Source organism: Carettochelys insculpta, chromosome 1 (genome assembly GCF_033958435.1).
Source record: "Carettochelys insculpta isolate YL-2023 chromosome 1, ASM3395843v1, whole genome shotgun sequence".
Lineage (NCBI taxonomy): Eukaryota > Metazoa > Chordata > Testudines > Carettochelyidae > Carettochelys > Carettochelys insculpta.
In genome coordinates, this window is record NC_134137.1 from 15,802,438 (window position 1) to 15,822,959 (window position 20,522).

At 53.1% G+C, this 20,522-nt stretch overlaps 1 protein-coding gene across 1 annotated transcript in view; it reads right to left on the bottom strand.

The window, feature by feature from the left end:
- Positions 1 to 20,522, bottom strand: part of RELT (RELT TNF receptor) — a 70,874-nt gene that overhangs the window by 17,546 nt on the left and 32,806 nt on the right. The window contains exons 2-4 of the mRNA XM_074978413.1: positions 13,084 to 13,166; positions 1,402 to 1,515; positions 834 to 1,012 (exon numbers count right to left, since the gene is read on the bottom strand). Of these exons, the coding sequence (XP_074834514.1) occupies positions 834 to 1,012; positions 1,402 to 1,515; positions 13,084 to 13,128 (338 nt within the window). The 5' untranslated portion in view covers positions 13,129 to 13,166. The remainder of the gene's footprint in view (positions 1 to 833; positions 1,013 to 1,401; positions 1,516 to 13,083; positions 13,167 to 20,522) is intronic.

Sequence of the window (20,522 nt, forward strand, 5' to 3'; positions counted from 1 at the left end):
AAGCCAGACGGTGCTTCCGACGCATTTCAGAGCAAAGCACGAAACGGTTTCCCCGCAGGGAACGGAAGGTACATCCTCATCAACCAATTCCCAAATCTCTCTCACCCCCGGTCATTGACTCAGTCGGTTTGCACTGGCCAGACTCGCAAGAGAGTTTCTGGTGAATTTCTCTCCTCCCTCTTGCCTGAAGCGTACTGGCTTGGAGGAGTTCACCCAAGTGCCTTTGAGTGACTCATGCAAAACTCACAGGCAACCGCCTTCTTGCTCAGCAGCCTGCATTTTTTCTCTCTCCAGTGCCCCGAGGTCGCTGGGCAGCCTGATGTGCTCCCACCAGGGTTCCTTCTAGTTTTTAACATCCATGGGCGGAATAAATGTTATGTGCACTAAGGCATGTGCAGAGGTGCATCCCAGCAGAAACACATGCTGCTGGCTGTGGCTGGCTGTGGGCGCTCTGCTAATCAGCTGGGCAGCACCTGAATCTCTCCTGGGCAGCTGGCCAAGTGCTCAGCTTACAGGGGATGCTGGTTCCCACTTGATAGGGCTACGCCAGTCCTGCTTCCACCTGGTAACACCCTGCAGAAGGGCCTCAGCTAACCACCCCTAGTGCCCAAGATCTCAGAGCCTGATCCCCAAAACCTGTGGGATTTGGGCCCTGTCCAATGTGATGCTTTGAAGTCCTTACGCACAATTAAAACCTAGGAGGCTGGAAAGATCGGGGCCTTCATTTTGCAGATGCCACCCAGCCTGGTGCCTGGGCCAGGCTCCCACCCCCAGGAGAGCCCCAGCTGCCCCTGCACTGCCGCCCACGAGGACAAGCTGCAAAGCAAAGTTACCCTGGCATGCAGCCTCCACACTGGCTGTCTGAAGCAGCCGTCCCAGGGCTGGCGCAGACCCTCTTCCTGGCCTCACAGCGGGTCTGAGGCGAGCAGGGGGCTGTGCCGTTGCTGGCCGAGAAGGTGCCCGGAGAGCAGGCTCGGCAGGTCATGCCTAGGCCTTGCCCAGAGCTGCACGGCTACAGGAAACCAAATGGAGATGGAGTCAGGAGAGCAGCTGGTACTGCTGGCCGCCCCCCCGGCGCTGAGCTGTGGTGTGGCAAGCTCCTCTCTGCACCGACAGGCCGGCTGTCCCCGTAGCCTGTTCCACACACAACTTCTCTGCTCAGGCTGCCAACCCGGGGACCAGCCAGTGCTAACTGGGACAGACACCTGGCACACAGGCTGCCCCTCACGGGGTACCTGGTTGTGCCGCGTGGGCCTGAATCAGTGAAAGGGCTTGGATACCCCCCGGGCAGTGTGCCAAGCCACTCCCTACCCGAATGATAGAGTGCCATGTCTCCCGCCCCTTCCCCAGGCAACGTCTGCTCAAACAGCTGTCCCAGCAGCAGCCGGCAGAATGGCTTACCCGGTCAGGCTCTTCTCCAGGGGGACAGCCCATGCAAGGGGCACAGCCCCCCTCCACGGTCCGGTACTCCTGCTCCCCACATGCCAGCACCCAGCCCCCGTGCCAGCGCAACAGCTGAAAAGAGACAAGACAGCAATAAGGACGCTGGGGCCTGCAGCGGGAGCGCCTCCCTAGGCTCAGTCCACACTGGGAGGAGACACCATCGCCAGAATCCTCTGCCGCTGCTTGGCGGCCTCGAGCTGCATCTCGAGAGACTCCAGGAGCGTTTGCTGCTGGCTGGGGCGGGAGGGGTTAGCAGCAGCTGGGGCAAGTCACTCCTAGTCTCTTTCCCACCTCCAAGCTGGGCAGGGTGTCCCCCTGCATGAGCCACATGCTTATGGGAAGGGGCTCCAGTGAAGAGGCCCTCCTGCTTCCCTTGGGAGTGGTTTACATCTCCAGGGCAGCTCAACACCCCTCAGGTCCAGACATTAGACCTGGCTGCTTCATCAGACTCATTTGCCGGGCACCTCACTGCCATGGAGGTGGGGGACCACAGCTGACAAAGAGCCGGGCAGACAGGTCCCCTGAGCTGGTGCCCTCCATGGAGTGCACGAGCAGGAGCTCTGCCTTCCGGGCAGGGAGGTGAGCAGCTGCCCCCATGCTGTAGAAGGGCCGGCACGCCGAGGCCCATCACCCTGGTATCTGAGCACCTCCAGCGTGCCAGCCCAGCCCCCCGGGACAAGACACTGCAGGGATTTTCAAGCTGTGGCTGTGGCAAAGCAGCACCCAGGCTCAGCCTGCCTGCAGGGCGGACGAGGTGGCCTCATGCACTCCTGCTCTCCAATGTCGGGGTGGGCGCAGGGCTCTAAGAGAAGGGGGTGGAAGGGCTCTATAGCATTGGGTCCTGCAGCCACTGCAACAGAGCCCCGGACAAGCACCTGGCACCGAGCTGGCAGATGAAAGCCAGCCCAGCACCGCCTGCTTGCTCACCTCAGCAAGGGAACAGTCCTGCTATCGGGGGAACTTTCTGGGCTTCTGCATGACCCCAGTGGAATCAGATAGCAAAAGGATCTACTTACTCCCACTGCTTACACCCAAGTGTCTGCCTGTCCGTGAGGACTCCCCTCCCTCCCATATAGCAGGGTCCTCCACCCCAAACAAGGCTGGGCCCAGAATTCCTGGGGTGGGTGTCACCCCCAGCCTTGCGGGGACACTTAGAACAGGGGCTCAGGGTCCCCTCTCTGCACACTGGCCACTTCCCTGACTGCACTGAGCTCAGATCAGGTACAGGAGCTGTTTAATGAACTGCAAGAGAAATAGGGGAAAAGCTCAAAGGAAGAGGGGCCCTCCCCGTAGGCCTGGGGACCACTCTGACCAGCAGTCTCAGGGGCGTAAGGAAAATTCACAGCCTGTTCCTCACTCATCCCAGGCCCTGTGGGTCAGACACCAGCTCTGACAGTGTCCACATGGCCTGAGTTCCAGAGGGCAGGGATCCTTCTCCCCAGTACTGGCCGACCCCTCAGGGGCCAGGGCCCCCCTTCTGAGTCTGGCCCACAAGGCCACTTGTCTGGTGACATCTTCCTGAGCTGGGTCCTCTGCCTAGAGTCGCCCCTGCTCCCCTCCCCTGCGCACCACGTTCTGCCGTCGTGTTATATGTGACATGGCCAATACCCAGCTGTGGTCCGTGGCTCCCCTCTGGTCTGCACTGCCCCAGCTCTGGCTCCCCCACTCTGCCTTGTGGACAGCTTCTCTGCCCCCCACCTCCCCTATTCTGGTTGCTGCTCTTCTCCCCTTAACTCTGCCCTAAGCAGCTCTGGCTCACGCAGAGGATGGGCCCTGGGACTCCCGCACTGGCCTGTCAGTCGGGATGATCTGGAGTTTTGGCCTCTCCTCATTGGCCCTAGGAACTGTCAGTCTCAAGATCCTGATTCTTATTCAGCCCTTTCCCTTCTTTTGGCACTGGGAAGAGGGCCAATCAAAACCGCCGAGAGTCCCCTTATCCTTACACCTAATCACGGCCACGCTGCCTCCCCCGGGGGCTCGGGCAGCCCAGCACCGATAGGACCACAGAACTCCCAGCAACAGGGTGCGGGGATGGGGGTGGAGGTAATATCGTGTATTGTAGCAACCTCTCTCGGGGAGCGAGACACCCGCTTGCGAGCCAGGCAGCCCTCTGCCTCTGGCTGCACCAGGCAACAGCAGCTGGTCCAAGAATAGCTCTGACCTCATCCACCGCGTCTCTCTAGCAACCTGGGCCCGACGTGGTGACAGCACCGCCACACGCAGGCCCCATAACGCCCAGGAGGCCGGGGCTGGTTCCACAGGACTCACACAGGGCTGCGATCCTGGATCACACAGGGGGCTATGGCAGCCTTCCAGCCCCAGCGTGGACAGCTAAACAGCAAAGGCTCAGCTGCACCATTAGCTCCAGTTCTGATTTGGATCCCCGCACAAGGGCCAAAGCCAGATGCTCATTAGACCCCAGTTAGTTGGTTATAAGCAGCACCTCTCATCCTCCAAGTACAGACCCAGCTAGCCTGTGGAGAGGGGTGAGGGGGGAGTATGTCGCCCCCCCCACCCCGGCAAGCAAATCCCTTATTTGCCTAGGAAGCCTCCTGCAGGTGGGATGTGGTAGCTATGGCCGCACACGGGGAAGCAGAGATAAGAACAGCTGCAGACAGCCCTGGGGCGAGGCAGGACCAATCCCTGCACCTGTTAGCTCCCAGCTAGGATAAACGCGGTTCCAGGCAACCCCGAACACTGGCCAAACAAGTGAACAAAGCCAGGGGAGAGCTTCTGGCTACGTACGTGCACACAGCAGGACAACCTGTCACACTGGCTCCCGCTCAGGCCAACAGCCGTGTCGGCCGCTTTAGAAACCACCCCACAGCCCTGCACCGAAATAGATCGGCAGGTCTGAGCCTCCCCCCCCCGTCTCATGGCTAGCCTGCTCCAGGGGGTGATAGCTTGGCCTGTGTTTCTCCAAGGAGCAGCGGTCGTCACATACTCTCCCTTGCTGTCCTCCAGCCGTGTTCTCCCTCTCATGGATCCAGCCCCCTAAATGCCTGTGTTTCTACGCCCAACCCCAGCACTGCAGCAGTGGCCTGGCTTGGCACGGCTAGGGCAAGGGGACAGCCGAGAATGCCAGTTCCCAGTTTAAGTCAGAGTCCCACATCCTTCCTTCGCCAAATGGAGAGGCAATACGTAGGCTGGTAAGCTTCAGGTATCTCCAGCGAAAGGGCTGCTTCACTTCCTGGCACGACAGCTAGTGCAGAGAACCAGGAAGCGATGCCAGGTGAGCTAGAATCACGCTCCAGGTAGCAGAGAAGAGTTACATGCAGCATCAGCGGCTTGCCTGAAAAGGTTCCGAGTGGGTATTGGTCGCCGCTGTGTGCTTCCGCAGCACCGCCACAGAAGTCCCATCCAGCGGGCAAAGAACTGGCGGACAGATGGGCAAGTCAAGGCACAGAGCACCAGAGCCTCAGCTGCGCTCAGTTCTCAGAGCTGAGGCCACCGACATTCTGCTGAGAACCGGCCCCAGAGAAGTCCAGGGCTGGCCCAGAGTTAGACCAGGAGAATTAGTGCAGATTCAACCTCCCTGGTCCAGCACCCTTGAGACCTGAGCAGTCCTGGAACCAGGGATTTTGCCAGACTAGGGGGTGGTTAATTCCGTACCCCCCAGCACTGTGACCTGCAGCTTCCTGACCTAACCCCCTCCCGCCCCCCAGGGCCCCAAGCCATGGCTCAGCCACCAGTGAAAAAGCACGTAGGTGTGGACTGCAAGAATCAGGGTTTAGGTCTCCACTGCCTTTCTGCAGGGGAGAGGATGCAGGTTTAAATCTGACCTGCTTGGGGCCCCCGGACCTGTCTGTGGCTTCCTGGTCTCTGGCTCCTGGCTCCAGCCATCCCTCCCCAGTTGCAGTTTCCTGAGGCCGCAGCTCCCTGCCTACCTCTCTGCCCAGCCCTGGCAATGAGCTACTGTGAGCTGCTGCTCTGCAGCCCTGGCCACCACAGTGGGGAAAAGGGCCTCTTGCCGCTGCTGCTCCTCCTCTACCTCCTTGCCACCAGCCCAGCTGTGCCTGCCCTGAGCTCGTGGTGCTGTTCTAGTTGGCCCCTCTTCCTCCCAGCGCCGGGACTCTCTGGCCCTGGAAGACCCACGGTCCATCGCTGGATGAGCGAATGCTGGGTTTCCGAGTTTCAACCTGGAGCAGTCCCCGTTTTTGTGTCCCACGAGACTACAGGCAGAAGTAGCACTGCTGGTTTCAGTCACAGCAGGTCTCCTCCTGGCTCTTCAGCATCTCTCTGCCCATCACTGGAGGCTGGACAGCCCCCCGTGGGGCCCATGAATGGTCAGTTGTTTCATTCTCCCTTTTAAGAGGGCCTAAGATTCGGTAGGCGGCAGGTCCAAGCGGAGTCCAGAGCCCGCTGGTGTGGCAGAGAGAATTGTTCCTGGGCAAACAGCTCACATGTTGACAACTCTGTACCTTGCTTTGGCTGTGACGCTGTCAGTGGAGGCACATGGCACTAACACACCTCCGTCCACAAGCAGGTCGCATTGTGCTCACCTCCAGCAGGCTTGGTGGAGACAGCTGCAAGGGGCAGCAAATGGCAGCTGTCCCCGACTGTGATGTGGGGTGAGGACAAACATAAAGCAGTGACTCTTTCCCAGGGAAGTCATAGTGCCAAATGGAGGTTTTGCCTGGGGGAGTTTTTTGAACAAGCAAAAACTGATTCCTAGATTTGTTTCAGGTCATTTCTTTGGCTTCCTGGCACCCCCTTCTTCCTTCCTTATGCCTGTCCCATGCTGGAAAAAAGGCAGAGAGGGAGGGGAGGAATTCCCCACAACTGAAATGAAATAAATGTCTGGTTTAGAAAGAGAAATGTTTGTTTCCTGGGAGGTGGGGAGGGGAGGTGTCGAAAGGATTGCATCCAAGTTTTTGAGGGAAACAGGAAAAGCTCTCTCGAAAGTTTTGGTCCTCTTCCAAAAGTAATGTTTCACTTGGGGGCGTGGGGGAGAAGGAACAGATTTCGGTGATCTCTACCCTCTTTGAAGGATCATTTTCTTGCCCATGACGTATCCACATGTTAGGAACAAGTTTCTAACTCTGATTTCAAAGCGGGGATGGTTGCATAGTGAGCCAGCCACAGCCAATAGCTGACTCACTGCCCGGAAAGATTACAGAGTACCCACCCACTCCAGTGACTCGCCAGCAGACACCCTAGCTCTTGTAGCCGTGAAAGCTGGAGATCTGGCTGCCTTGCAATGGCCATGATGGCTGCACTCAGTCCAAACTTTCTGAGAACTTTGTGGGTGAAGCTCTTCCTATTGCAGATCCTCCCATGGGCGATTACTCGGCAAAGTTTGGGCAAACTCCAACCAGCTGAGGTGAGAACAAAGGAAGGCTCCACATATGGCAGCTGCACAAGTCTGTCTACATGGGGATTTCAGGTGTTTCACATTCCTAGTAGCTCCTGCTTCTGAGTATCAGCCAGCCACACACAGGCATCAGGAAGGGATTTTATGCTGCCCAGAATCTTTTAAGTCTCCTTCTGAAGCATCAGGAATAACCATGGCTGAAGAGGAGACACTGGATGGGGACAACCATGGCTTGAGGGTGGACACTGACCACTCAGCCTGGCTGGCTGGTTCTTGTTCACCTGCACAGAGGTTAACTGCTCACAGTACGTGGGGTTGTGCAGGAAGTTTTCCCCAGGTCAGACTGGCTTTTCACCTTCCTTTGCAGCACGTAGGGGTGGGTCACTCGCCTGTTGTCCCATTGGTGTAGGAGACCCCGGGTGCCTGTGAAGAGCCCAGCTGACTTCAGCAGGGCTTGTGTGGGTGCTGGGGCCCACCTGTATGGCTCCAAGCTGGGACAGCAGATGGCAGAGCCTGTGACATTCAGCTTCAGGTACACCTCAGCCAGGTTTTACTGTCACTCTTCCTCAGTTGCCCAGGGCTTTTGGTCCCCCTCCATCAGCTGGCCCCAGGATATAGCTCACTTAATCATTTGCTTCTCATGCAGGGTCCTTGGACCCCGAGGCACCTTACTCCTTTCTACTCACTGCCTGTGGCCTCCTGGGGGCTGTCATAACTTGCTCTCCTTTTGGTTGCTGGGCGGTGTGAGGTTGCTGGGTGATGTAAGAGGTCTGTGATATACCAGAGGCCAGACTAGACGATCTGGTGGTGCCTTCTGACCTTTAACTCCCAGACCACAGGGCCGAAACTATTTGTACAGCATAATCTGCACCAGTGTGACTTAACCCGGGTATAAGCCAGGTCTACACTAGGGATTTGCACTGCTGTAGACAAGACCCAAGTCATTCCTGGGAAATCAACGTACGAGGTTAAGAGGCTGCGATTACACACGGGCTTCATTAAAAACATCTTGAGCGACTGCAGCTGTAGCGTGACGCCTCTGAACTCCACAGCCCAGAATGTGGCGAGTGAAGAGGGAAACCCTCTTCTTCTCCCAGGGCCCTCACTGCATGTCAGGGCTGGAATGACAAGGGCTGTATGACTCGGGAGAGGCTACCCAAAGCTGAGCTGGGGGTGTAAAGCGAAGAGAGGGAAAAGCTCAAAAGAGAAACTGGGAGTGTATAAATAAAACATCGTCAGACGTTACAATAAAAAGACACTGGAATGCACGTATGGCATCATAAACCGACTACAAGGCAGGTTACACAAATGAAAGAGGAGGTAGGGCTTTTACAGAGAGGTAGTGCAGTCCAGCGGCTACAGCCTGGACTGGGATTCAATAGATCCGAGTTTTGGTCTTGGCTCTGCTATTGGGTGACTGAGGACAAATCACTTTACTGCTTTGTGCCTCAGTTTCCCCATTCTTAAAATGGGTGATACTGCTGTCCTTTGTAAAGTGCTTTGAGATCTGATGAAAGCATTAGATATGGAGTTAGATATTTATTAAAAGTATTTTACACAATCATTTCAGTTTATACAGTAATATTTAAGTGTCCAAAAACTATGATGGGCGCTTTACCTAATCTGACATTTATTAATGCAAAATACATAAATTGGTCACTCACAAGTTACTGTCCCACCTGCCCTTAACATTATCGATTAAGCCTTTCAACAGTGTCATTCAAACATCCCCTCCCCTAAACTTTGCTTCTGTTCTGAAAAGGCTCTTGAAAGAGTTAAAGCTAATGCAAAAAAGGGATCACAAAATTGGCTTTGGAGCCCTTTTCTGGCTTCTTCAGAACCTTTGAAGATGGCCTGAAGGGATTTCCATTCAGTTTCCTTGCCTGCCTTCCTCTGCTTAAACAACAGCAATCAGGAAATTCAGCTCTTCTCTGCCCTAGAAAATTCAGTTCTAACATCTCACGAAACGGAAAGCTGAACAACTGAACAGGGACGGAAGTTGTAGCCATGATGTCTGGCTATGGGTTACACCTAATTCCAAATTACCAGTGAAGCCTTTGGAGAAGAGAAGCCTTTGTGAAAAATAAGCCGTAATTCAAGGATGGGAGTGCTAAATGCTCACAGACAACCCACAGGCCTCCAGAAGCTCCTTCAAGCAAACCAGGTCAGGTGCTTCTGGCTAAAAATACATTCAATAAGTAAGGGAAAAATCTGGAACTGTCAGGCTTTTTAAAATTCTTTTTCAAAAGTTCCAAGAGGGGTGTAACGCCAATATTAAAAAACACGGGTCCCCTTTAAACATGGGCTCTGGGAGACCAAAGCTAGGCAGTGATTTCAGAATTCAGAGGGCTGAAAGAAGCAAGCCTGCCAGCAACTCACCTCTAAACTCAAGGCTGCTCCAACCTGAGCATCATTTATTCATCACAGCAACACGGGGAGAGAAACTGTCTCTCTGGCACCTTGGGTACAAAGCCATAAGAAGATCAAAACCCCCAGCAGCTCACAAAGCAGCCAGGGAGTCACTGGTTATTAATGGACTTGTCCATTTGCAGAGTGCTTTGAGATCCTCCCCAGTGCAGAGAGCCGGGTTAATATACCAAAGGGAGGGAACCACGGGGCAAGCCCAGTCCCTTCCAGTTCTAGGAGATGTGTATCTCCAATTGTATCTATCTAACTCAGCTGAATGCCTGCACCGGGGTCAGTTCTCAAGCTGGACAGACCCTGCCAGCCGGGTCGGAGGCAGAGGGCAGCTGATTTTATGCCACGGTTACTCTCTGGGCCACGGAAATCACAAGGGATTCCAGCACTGTGGCTGCCAAGTCCCCAGCCCTGACTGCTCTTAGCCTCCAGCCGCTGCCTCCTCCTGCAGGATCCCCAAGGAGGGGAAACACAGGCTGCAGCAGTGGCACGGAGCCACGTCCGTCCCCAAGTGGGGTCCACTGGCTGCAACACTTCCCAGAAAGCCACGAAACCGCCCCTACCAGCAGGGCAGCTTTGGGGATCCTGTTCTCTTACTGCAGCCATCAGGAGCAGCTGCTTATCAGCCAGCACAGCTTAGCTCTGAGCCAGTGCTTTGCGTTTACCCAGGGCCGCCCCTTCTCAGAGCTAGGCAGTCAGGAATTCCCTCAGCCCTGGGGGCAGGTTAGACGGGGGTGGGGGGGGAGGCCAGCCACAGCCAGGGCAATGGCTGCCCCTCCCAGCGCCACAGGGCGGATGGAAGAGCCAGGCCACGGGGACCCTGTGTCTGCAGCTTGTAAAGGCATCGACCAGGAGGTACCGCATCAATTTACAGCTATGGCTGCAAACCAGATGCCCAGCTCTGCCCCTCTAATGCAGGGGAGATGAGCCCAGGCGAAAAGGCCGTAGGGCCAGGACAGACCAGGGGCCCCACTTCTCCAGCCCTCCCCCATTGCACAGCTCAAGCGGCCAGGCAGGGGCAGGAGTGTTGGTGTGGGGAGGGGGGAGATTAACCCTTTCACTTCTGAGGTAGACTGTGGGTTATTTTCCTCTCAAACACCTCCCTTTCCCACTCTGCAAACGCCCTCCTTCCAGCCCCCCCAGCCTGGACACAGCAGGACTCCCGCGGCCCACAGACAGGCTGCAGAGCCCAGTGGCATGGCCCAGATGGGATATTGGGTGGGCTGCAATGATGGGGGAGCTGCCTGCTTTCACCCCCCCTCCAGGCTGGGCTTGCAGGGATGATGGATGGACCCTCGGGCAGGGGCTGACTCCCTAGGTGCACACCCAGCCTCAGGGGAAGACACTGCCCTTCAGCGCACCAGGACCTGCAAGGGAGCTGGGCACCCACTGCCGCATGCCAGACCTGGCTCCCCCAGGTGATGGGCTGACCCACTGGCCACCTCACTTCCTTGCCCTTTTCCCAGGGCCCGATCAGCCACTGGGCCAAGCCAGGGCCCTGGAAAAATGGGCACTCTCATACTGCCTGTTCGGTGTTCCTGCTGGGGAGTGGGGCTGCGGCATGAGGGGGCTTGACCTGCTCTGCCCGCCTGGGGCTCCAGCCAGGGAGCTGGGTAGAAGCAGGAAGGTTTGCTCCGCTCCGCCTGGCTGGGTGAGCAGAGCAAGCACTGGGACCATGCCAGAGCTGGGTCTAGAGGTTGGCCTAATCCTGAGTGGGTGGGCCATGGCTCCCTCTGGCCCACCTGTGGCTCCACCCCTGCATAGCCCGACAAGGTGATGCCCCCTCCCCACACTTGCACCAGCCGCAGGCTCCTTTGCTTTGCCTCCACACCCTGGAGCATCCCACTCTGGCCATCCAGTGGCAGGCTGATCCTCACTGGCTCCTGCAACCCAGCAGCACGTCCTGCACAGGGGTCAAGGAGGTGGTTACAGGACAGGCCATACACCCTCCCCTTAACCACGCTGCTGCTCTCAGCTCTCTCCCTTCTAGGTCCTCTTAGCATCCTTTAAACCTCTCCCCACCACACACACGCAAACCACAGCCACCAGACCACACTGCAAGAGGAGCCAATCACCCTGCCCTGCAATCTCCCTCAGCGCCATCGCTGCGGGCACAAGCCTACTTCCCCATCGGGTTTCCAGCCCTGCTGGCCTTCAGCGTAAGAAGCAAGAAGCAGACTCTCAGGCTTGGTCTGCACTAGGTAGGTAAGTCAATTGCAGATACACAGTTCAAGCTCCGGCAATTGTGTAGCTAGAACTGACTTATCTGCAATCGACTGACCTAGCCGTCCTCACAGAGGGAGGTCGGTGGTTCTCCCGTCGACCTCCCTTCCTCCTCGCCATAGCGACTGACTCCAGATGGGTCGATTTGGCATCTCTACCGTAGACACAGCCTTACTGTGGGTCATCTCCAGGCAGGGTTGCCAGACGTCCCGCCATCTGTGGGACAGTCCTGAATTTCCACGACAAGTCCCTCGGGACTTGTCGTGGAAATTCCCAGGGCCCAGGCAGGGTGACCACAGCTGGGGCTGCCAGTGGGGCTCTGTGTTCCCAGCCGCAGGATCTCTGGGTAGGAGGACAAGGGGACCATGGCAACCCCATGGCTGGGAGCTGGCTGGAGCACAGGATCCCCCACCCCTTGGCCAGGGGCAGCCTCCCAGCCAAGGCAGCTTCCCAGCTGTGTGACTTCCGGTGACCCTCCACCCCCTTGACTGGGGATCCCGTGGTTGGAGCTGCCTGTTCACCAAACCTTCCCTGAAAATCTGGCAACGCTATCCAGGGCACCCAGAAAAAGACTCTTTTAGCCTCCTTTCCCCTGCGCTCCCCGACTCCCTCCTCATGGCTCTCCTGTGGACAGGGTTCAAGTCAGATGCTCCAGTGTGACCTGTTCTCGCTATGCCCAACCAATGACCTTGTGCAGTGTTTACTCAGAAAGGGCTGCGGGTGGGCACAGCACGGGGGAGGCTGAACCCCTACTACCGACACACAGCCGCCTACATCCCAACCACTCCCTCAGCTGTGAAGCGACTTCAGAGCCCCTCTGCTACTCCAGGAAAGGGAGGTCTCCATTCACGAAAGTCCAACCTGTGACTGCTCCAGAATCAGCCTGGCTGGGAGTGGCCACTTGACACACAACAATCGTTAATGTGCATTCATAATTATGCTACCGATAGGGCAGCGATCACAGAACTGGGGTTGCTCATGACCCAGGAGAGCTGCTTGGAGAGGTGATGGGCAGCAAACAGATGTGGCCACAGCCCATCTGCTCAGTGGTGCCAGCTGTGGGTCTTCGGTGACTTGGCACGGGGCTGGCAGAGCTGGGGGGAAAAGGGCTGAATGTGAAGTGGGGAAGAGAAGAGCTCTGGGCAGGATCTTCCCTGAGCAGACTAGAAAGGAGATGAGCTCCCTGCCCTCCAGTCAGAAGCCCAGAACCTGTTGTCCCATTGGTGTAGGAGACCCCGGGTGCCTGTGAAGAGCCCAGCTGACTTCAGCAGGGCTTGTGTGGGTGCTGGGGCCCACCGGTATGGCTCCCAGGTGGGACAGCGGATGGCAGAGCCTGTGATAGTCAGCTTCAGGTACACCTCAGCCGGGTTTTACTGTCACTCTTCCTCAGTTGCCTGGGGCTTTTGGTCCCGCTCCATCAGCTTGCCCCAGGCTCTCTCCTGGCCTTCTTTTCCCATCATCTCCTCCAGCCATTAACACCAACTTCCCCTCAGCGTCAACCCACCAATGCAAGAGCTCCCCCACCACCCGCCCTGGTTGCTCTCAACTGCAATGGCTTCCTCCCTCGCCCCTGCTCCCCACGGCCCGGAGAGAAACAAGCATGCACAGCCATGGCTTTATACCACTGCCAGGGGGCAGCTGAGCGGGACCAGGCCGGAAGCAGCACAGGATTATATCGTACTCACTGTGAGAAAGGTGACAAGTGACCAGCTGATCAGGTCCCTCTTCATCCTGAGGGCTGATGATTGAAATGAGGCACAGAACGAACCTGCTGAGACACAAAACAGTAGGGTCACCAGCGAATCATTCTTCCTCCGGGACTAGTGCCGGCTCCAGTAAGATGGATGCATCTCCCAGGACAGACACGCGCACCTGCAGCCCACACACCTGTAAGTTTACCCCTGATAATTACGGGGAGCTGATAAGTCTTAGAAACCTGGAAACAGTTAAAGGAAAAGAAACCCATAACCACCATACTAGCTTCCTCAGACAATGCACGTGGGCCTTTGGGTCCATGCCGGACGAGTCACTGGCGACGTACAGCAGCCCTGGAGCCTGAGGTGCATCTTCACTACCCAGAAAATCGACCCAGTCAGGGTCAGTCTTCTGGGGTTTAATTAATGGGGATGCAAGAAATCAAACTACTCCTCAGTCCAGGGTTACCATAGATGACCTTTCAAAAAACGGAAGGCACCCCTGAGAGGGTGCGTGTCTGTTTCAGTACAGACCAACTAACATTGTATTAATGTACTAGATATGCTAGATCACTAAAACAACGTAAGTTGGTAGATACGGATACAGCCACACACTCTCTCCGGGGTGTCCTCTTTTTCATACGGTAACCCTACCTCGATCTAGTGAGAAGTGAGAGAGGTGGACCTCTCCGAGGACAGCCAGGTAAGTCGAGTGTAGATTCAGCTGTGGCAGTTGGGTGTAATTGCATATCTACAATTGACTTTAAGGTCCAGTGTAGACCTGGCCTAAGTGTAAAAAGCACCAGTGGCTAAAACCTCAGAGGGCCTGTCCCCACTTCCATCCACAGCACTGGATTGAAAAAATCGATCCTGTACTTAATAGGTGCCTCCCTTTCCCAGCATATCGGGGCAGTTACCATCTCCCATTCCTGTCACATCTTGTGCAACAAAACCTCTCCCATCAATATGCCCAGGGCAGGGAAGGAGAGACACATGCCAAGGGAGAAAGCTGCTCTGTTGGACAGGCGGATGCCTGGTTTTCCTTGCCGCTCCAGAAATTTCCCCAACTAGGCCTCCTTTCTGGGCCGTGGCCTTAAAATGCCATGCACTAAACCTCAGCTCTCATCTCCAAAGCTATCATCAAGGGCTTCCACTCTGATCGACATGTAAGGAACTCGATGCAGTTACAGCGAGCCTGACCTTACAATAGGTTTAAAGAATGATGCATTGGACATTAATTGTGTCTACAGAGCCTGCAGTTAAATGCCCAGAGACCTGCACTCATTAAATATGATGGATTCAGTTGCCAGGGAATCCATCCATCACACTTTACTTTATAAGGCATTATTTCATTGCTAACCATGCATCCTGAGACTGCCAGCTGCTTTATGGTGCTCTCTGGAGTGCCACAGGGATTTTAGGCTTGGAGCCAGGGGGCAAGTGGATGCAAGCTGGGGACAGAAGCCAGCTCACATCACTGTATCATGCAAGAGGACAACACAGGCTGTAACTATAGGCTGAACTTCTGGCCACATTCAAGTCAACGCAAGTTTTGCCAGTGACATCAACGGGGCCAAGATTTCACCCAGAGATGTTAATGCGCCTCTGTGTTGGCTTCAGAACACTGCACACAGCTGAAACTCTGTGACTGGCCACCAGTGAGGTCACACACTTCCAGTTTCTTGTAAAGACACCCAAGCTGAGCCATTTCTCCTATAAACTGCGCTCCCGAGATGTAATTTCACAGCATCGCAGCCCCATCTCCAGGCAAAAACCTCATGTGGCTTTCAGCCTCTTGCTTTAGATCATCAGCTCAGAATCTGCTTCTCTTCCCAGAAACTGTGCCCCTGGGGTTTTCACGCCTCAGTCCCTTTCTGAATTTGCAGGCTGGACAGTCTTCAAGTTCTAGTCTCTGCCAGGAGGCACTGGGAACAGGGGACGGGTGAAGCACAAAGCTAGCTGGTGCCAGCTCAGACTGGGACCCTCCAACTTTTAGAGGCAGGGTGTCTAGTTTAGCTTAGGCTACACGTGACCTAGTCTGGCATTTTCCAAACTGTGTTCCGCGGAACACTAATGTCCCACAAGATGCCAATAGGTCTTCCATGCAAAAATTCTGATGCTAGGAATAATTTTCCTTCTAAAATATTAAATAAGAAATTGTGTGTATCAAAAATACTAAGGTATTTGAATAGTATTTGGATTGTAGGCATAATAGTTATGACATATTCATAATAGTAAAGTTGTTATTAATGTGACTCGTGCTGAAACAATCTGAGTTGATTTGGATTCTTTCAGCATGAGTTGTGTTCAGAGAAATCATATGATGCTGCACCTGGTCTGAGGATCCAACTCTCCATCACCTTTCCAAATATTAAGCAGATTTGTGATCAAAAGATGCAAAACCACTCACCCCATTAAAAAATGGTCAAATGTTATTTTTATTTTCCAGTAGTTTTCTGTAAAAAACTATGAAAACATAAAATTTAAACATATTTTCCCATACGTAATTTCTTTTGCATTTCTTTTTCATAAAAATGTTTTTAAGCTTCAAGGAAGGATAGTTCTTTTTTGAACAATATTGTCCTGTCTAGTTTTGCAGAAAAGAATGACACGAACCATCCTTTCAGCTGTTATATTGATGCTTTGTTTTGGGTTTGTATTTAATGTTTATGCTTAATTACAGGGTTATTAACCATCCTATTCTCAGAAGTACATTAATTGTTCATTCAGATATTTTTCTCTTGTTTTTTGTTTTCTGGTTTTGTTTCTCTTGCTATTTTTTGTTTTCTGCAGAACAAAAAGACATCTAAAAAATCGTAACTCTTTCAAATCAACTTTTGAGGATTATGTGCACCATTATTTTGGCAGGAAACTCCCCATCCCTCCTCCCCTCCCTACCACCCATCATGTACATGTTCCATCAATGTATCCTAAGCCCAAAAGTGTTCCAATGCCGAATTAGTTCGGGAAATGCTGACTGAGCCTGATACTCTTGCAAGTCCCTTGGAAGAAAAATGGATTGACTGGCAGTAGCACCGGCGATGCTAAACAAGGTACCAGGGAAATGGAGGTCAGCCTATCAGGTAAGGAGCACAGATGGAGATGTCCATTTGCAGCATTTATATAAATCTAGGAACAAGGAAGTATTCATCAACAGGCAGCTCAGACCGTGGGCAAATGTTCTGCCCTCATATTTGCACATTATTAGTATCTTGGCAGTGCCAACAGCACCCATGACCCTATTGTTCTGTACATACAATGCAGGAGTGGCATGCCTGAGAGTTGCCTGTTACTTATCCAGGGGAAGAATTTGACTCCTGCGTGTGGTTTCCAACCCCCACCTCCCAGACAAGTGTTTGCAGCCTCAGCAATTTTAGACTCAAGGAAGGAACTGTGAAGTCCTTGTGAAAGTCCTCGTGAAAGAGACTTGTTCACTGCCCACTAGACAGGCAACAGTGGTCTGACAAGCTGCAAGCTGCAGCACACAGAGAGCAGCCTCAGTTGCACATGCCATGGCTGGGCATGATCAGGGGAACTACAAGCACCAGCCGAGTGCATCCTTGGTGTAATACTGGTAGGGCTGCACACCCAAAGAGGGTACCAGAGAAACTGCCTCCTCCCCTAGCCTGACCCCCAACTCCAGCTCTGCGTGTCACAGAAACATTGGACTGGAAGGCACCTCAAGAAATCATCTCGTCCAGTTCTCTACAGTAACGGCAGAACTAAGTATTATCTAGACCATCCCTGACAGGTGTTTGTCTAACCAGCTCTTAAAAATGTCCAGTGATGGAGATTCCACAATCTCCCTAAGCACTTATTCCTGTGTGTAACCACCCAGACAGCTAGGATGTTTTCCCTGATTTTCAACCTAAACCTCCCTTGCTGCAAGTTAAGCCCATTGCTTCTTGCCCTATCCTCAGAAATTAGGGACATTTTTTTTTATCCTGCCTCCTTGCGGCAACCTTTCAGGTATTTGAAACAGTTCTGTTTCCGTCTTCTCTTTTCTAGAAGAAAATCCAGTTCTTCCAAACTTCCCTTATAGTTCATGGTTTCTAGACCTTTAAACATTTTTGTTGTTCTTCTCTGGACCTTCTCCAGTTTGTCCATATCTTTCCTGAAATGTGGCACACAGAATGGGAAACAATCCTCCAGATGATGCCTAATGAGCACACAGTAGAGCAGAAGAATTATGTCTCGTGTCTTGCTCACAATACTCCTGCTAATAATACATCCTAGAATGGTTTGCTTCTCCCTCCCCACAACTTTTTTTTGTTGTTGCAACAGTGTCCCACTGTTGAGTCATTTTGCTTGTGATCCACTTCTGACCCCCCCAATTTTCTCTCTTAGGTGATCATTTCCCATTTTGTACGTGTGCGACTGACTGCACAGGCCCTTATTGAATTTCATCCTATTTAGACCATTCCTCCAGTTTTCCCTGATCATTTTGAATTACACTCCTAACCTCCAGGGCACTTGCAACTCCTCCCAGCATGGTATCATCCACAAACTTTACAAGTGTACTTTCTGCACCATTATTTAAGTCATTCTAGAAGATATTGAACAGAACTGGTTCCAAACCTGAACCCTGCGGAATCTAACATATATGCCCTTCCAGCATGACTACTTTCTGGGAATGGTCTTCCAACCAGTTATGCACCCACCTTGTATTAGCACCACACACATTGATTTCACTAGTTTATGAGAAGGTCATGAAAGACAGCATAAAAAGCCTTACTCAGGTCAAGATATACCACATCTACAGCTTCCTCCCCACCCACAAGGTTTATGCCCTACTCAAAGAAAGGTTTTCAGGTGGTTTGACGTTGTTTTCTGTTTACAAATTCATAATGATTGTTACTTATCTTATTTTCTAGACATTTGCTAATGGATTCCTTAATTACTTGCATTATCATCTTTCCTAGTGTAGAAATTAAGCTGGCTGGTCTGGGATTTCCTGGAGTGTCCTCATTCCCCCTTTTGTACATGGATGCTATATTTGCCCCCTTCTAGTCTTCTGGAATCTTTCAAAGATAATAGCTAACAGCTCAAATAGCTCCCCACTAAGCTCCTTGACTATTCTAGGATGTACTTCATCGCGTTCTGGTGACTTGAAGATAGCTGACTTGTCTGAGTAATTTTTAGCTTGTTCTTTCCCTGTTTTAGCCCGTTATCCTGCCTCATTTTCACTGACATTCACTTGTTAGACATCCCCTCCCTACTAACCTTTCTGGTGAAAAACAAACAAACAAGCCTGTATATTACTTCCACATTTTGTTACTGTTTTTCCATCCCCCACTGAATAATGGGCCCACTCTCTCCTTGATCTTCTTCTTGCTTCTGATGTAGTTGTACAATATTTTCTGGTGTATCCTTTAGGCCTCTAGCTAGATTAATTTTAATTTGTGCCTTGGCCTTTCTAATTCTGTCCCTGCATAGTCATGTTTGTTATTCATCCCTTGCAATTTGACCTACTTTCCACTTTTTATAGGACTCTGACATCACTGAAGATCTCCTGGTTAAGCCAGAAAGGTCTCTTGCCATCTTTTGTCTCTTTCCTGTGCAGTGAGCTAGTTTATACACATGCCCTTAATAAAGCCTCTTTGAAAAAACTGGCAAGTCTCTTGAATTGTTTTTCCCCTTAGACTTGCTTTCCATGGGAGCTCACCTACCGATGTCTTCTTGACAGCCATTATCTTTATTGCCCTGTTTTCCCTCCTAACATTCATTAGAATCCCAAACTCTAGGTAGACGTCAGACCTAGATATAAAGCAGCCAGCTTTTGTGACTTTAAATAAAGCCTGGAGCATTTCTTAGAACATTGTTTCCTGAGATGGAACAGGATGATACCATCAAAGAGCTGACTTTATCAACCACCAAGGCAGTCAGGGGCAACTACCAGGGGTAGGGTTACCATGTTTGACCTTTGCAAAAAGAGGACACCCCAGAGAGGGAGTGGGTCTGTATCCCTATCTACTAACTCACGTTGTAACAGTGGATGATATACACACTATAACACATTAACACAATGAGTTGGTAGATACTGATACAGATCCACCCCTCCCAGGGGTGTCCTCTTTTTTATATAGTAATCCTAGCTGGCGGGGTGGATAAGGGTTCACCAAACAGCAGGGTAGGCAGAGGCAAGGGTCCGGCCAGCAGCTGACAGTCCCTGGCTATCCAGGGGGTCTGGTGCCTGCAGCGGTGGTCTTTCCCCCAGGTAAAAGCAGTGGGGGAAGCAGAGCAACGCAGCCCCAGCTCACTGTGTTATCCTGGGTGCTTCTACACCAGCCAGCTACTTCGAAGTAGCTGGCACAACGCAGAAATAGCATGCGTCGCGTCTACACGCACTGTGCGCTATTTTGATGCTGAAATCGACGTTAGGCGGAGAGACGTCGAAATAACTATTCCTATCTGAAGATGGGAATAGCGCCCTACTTTGACATTCAACGTCGAAGTAGGGCGTGTGTAGATGATCCGCATCCCACTACATTGAAATAGCGGGGTCCTCCATGGCGGCCATCAGCTGAGGGGTTGAGAGGTGCTTTGTCCAGCCCCTGCAGGACTCTATGGTCACCGCGTGCAGCAGCCCTTAGCCAAGGGCTTCTGGCTGCTGCTGCTACAGCTGGGGGTCCATGCTGTGTGCAAAGGGTCTGCAACCAGTTGTCAGCTCTGTGGACCTCATGCTGTGCAGGTCGAGTATGTCTGGAAGGGGCCCTTTAAGGGAGCGGCTTGCTCTTGCCCCAAAAGGGCTAGTCCAGCCTGTGACCCCTTATTTCGATGGGGAGCACTTGTGTGTGGACGCTCCACATTTCCTTCTGGGGTGGCTCCTTTCAATGTTCCCCGTCTCTACTTTGAGGTTGAACGTTGATGGCACCAGCCCCAGAGGACGTGTAGATGATACGCGTCGAAGTAGCTTGTTTCGATGTCCTTACTTCAATGCAGTGTGCTAGTGTAGACGTAGCCCTGGTGTATCACTCAGGGAGGGGGTGGACCCATTCCCGCACTCAGGGCAGGGAAGTTGAGTGAGCTAGAGCCACCTTGTTTCATCTCCTCTGCCATGGCTGGTGAGTTTGGGGGGGTGGGGGCAAACCTCTGCTGCCAGGGCTGCCTCTCCACAGCCCTGCTAGTCCCCAGGGCTGCATCTCCCAAGGGAGGGAGCAAGGCAGGGCTAGGATGGAACAAGGGAAGAGGCAGGAGGGGTGGGAAGGGTCAGCCCAGCCTTCCCCCAGGTTGGGGGGGTGGTCACGTGGCTGGTGTCCCCCTACATCAGTCACGTAGTCGACGGCGAACAGCATTCCCTCACTCCTTGCCTGGGGAGTGGGGAGCTGAACCTCCCCCGGTTTAGCTAACCCTACCCCCTATGACTCAGGGCTCAGCACCTGAAGCACATTGAGAACACGTGGGGGACAGCAGCGCCACGCCAACACTGA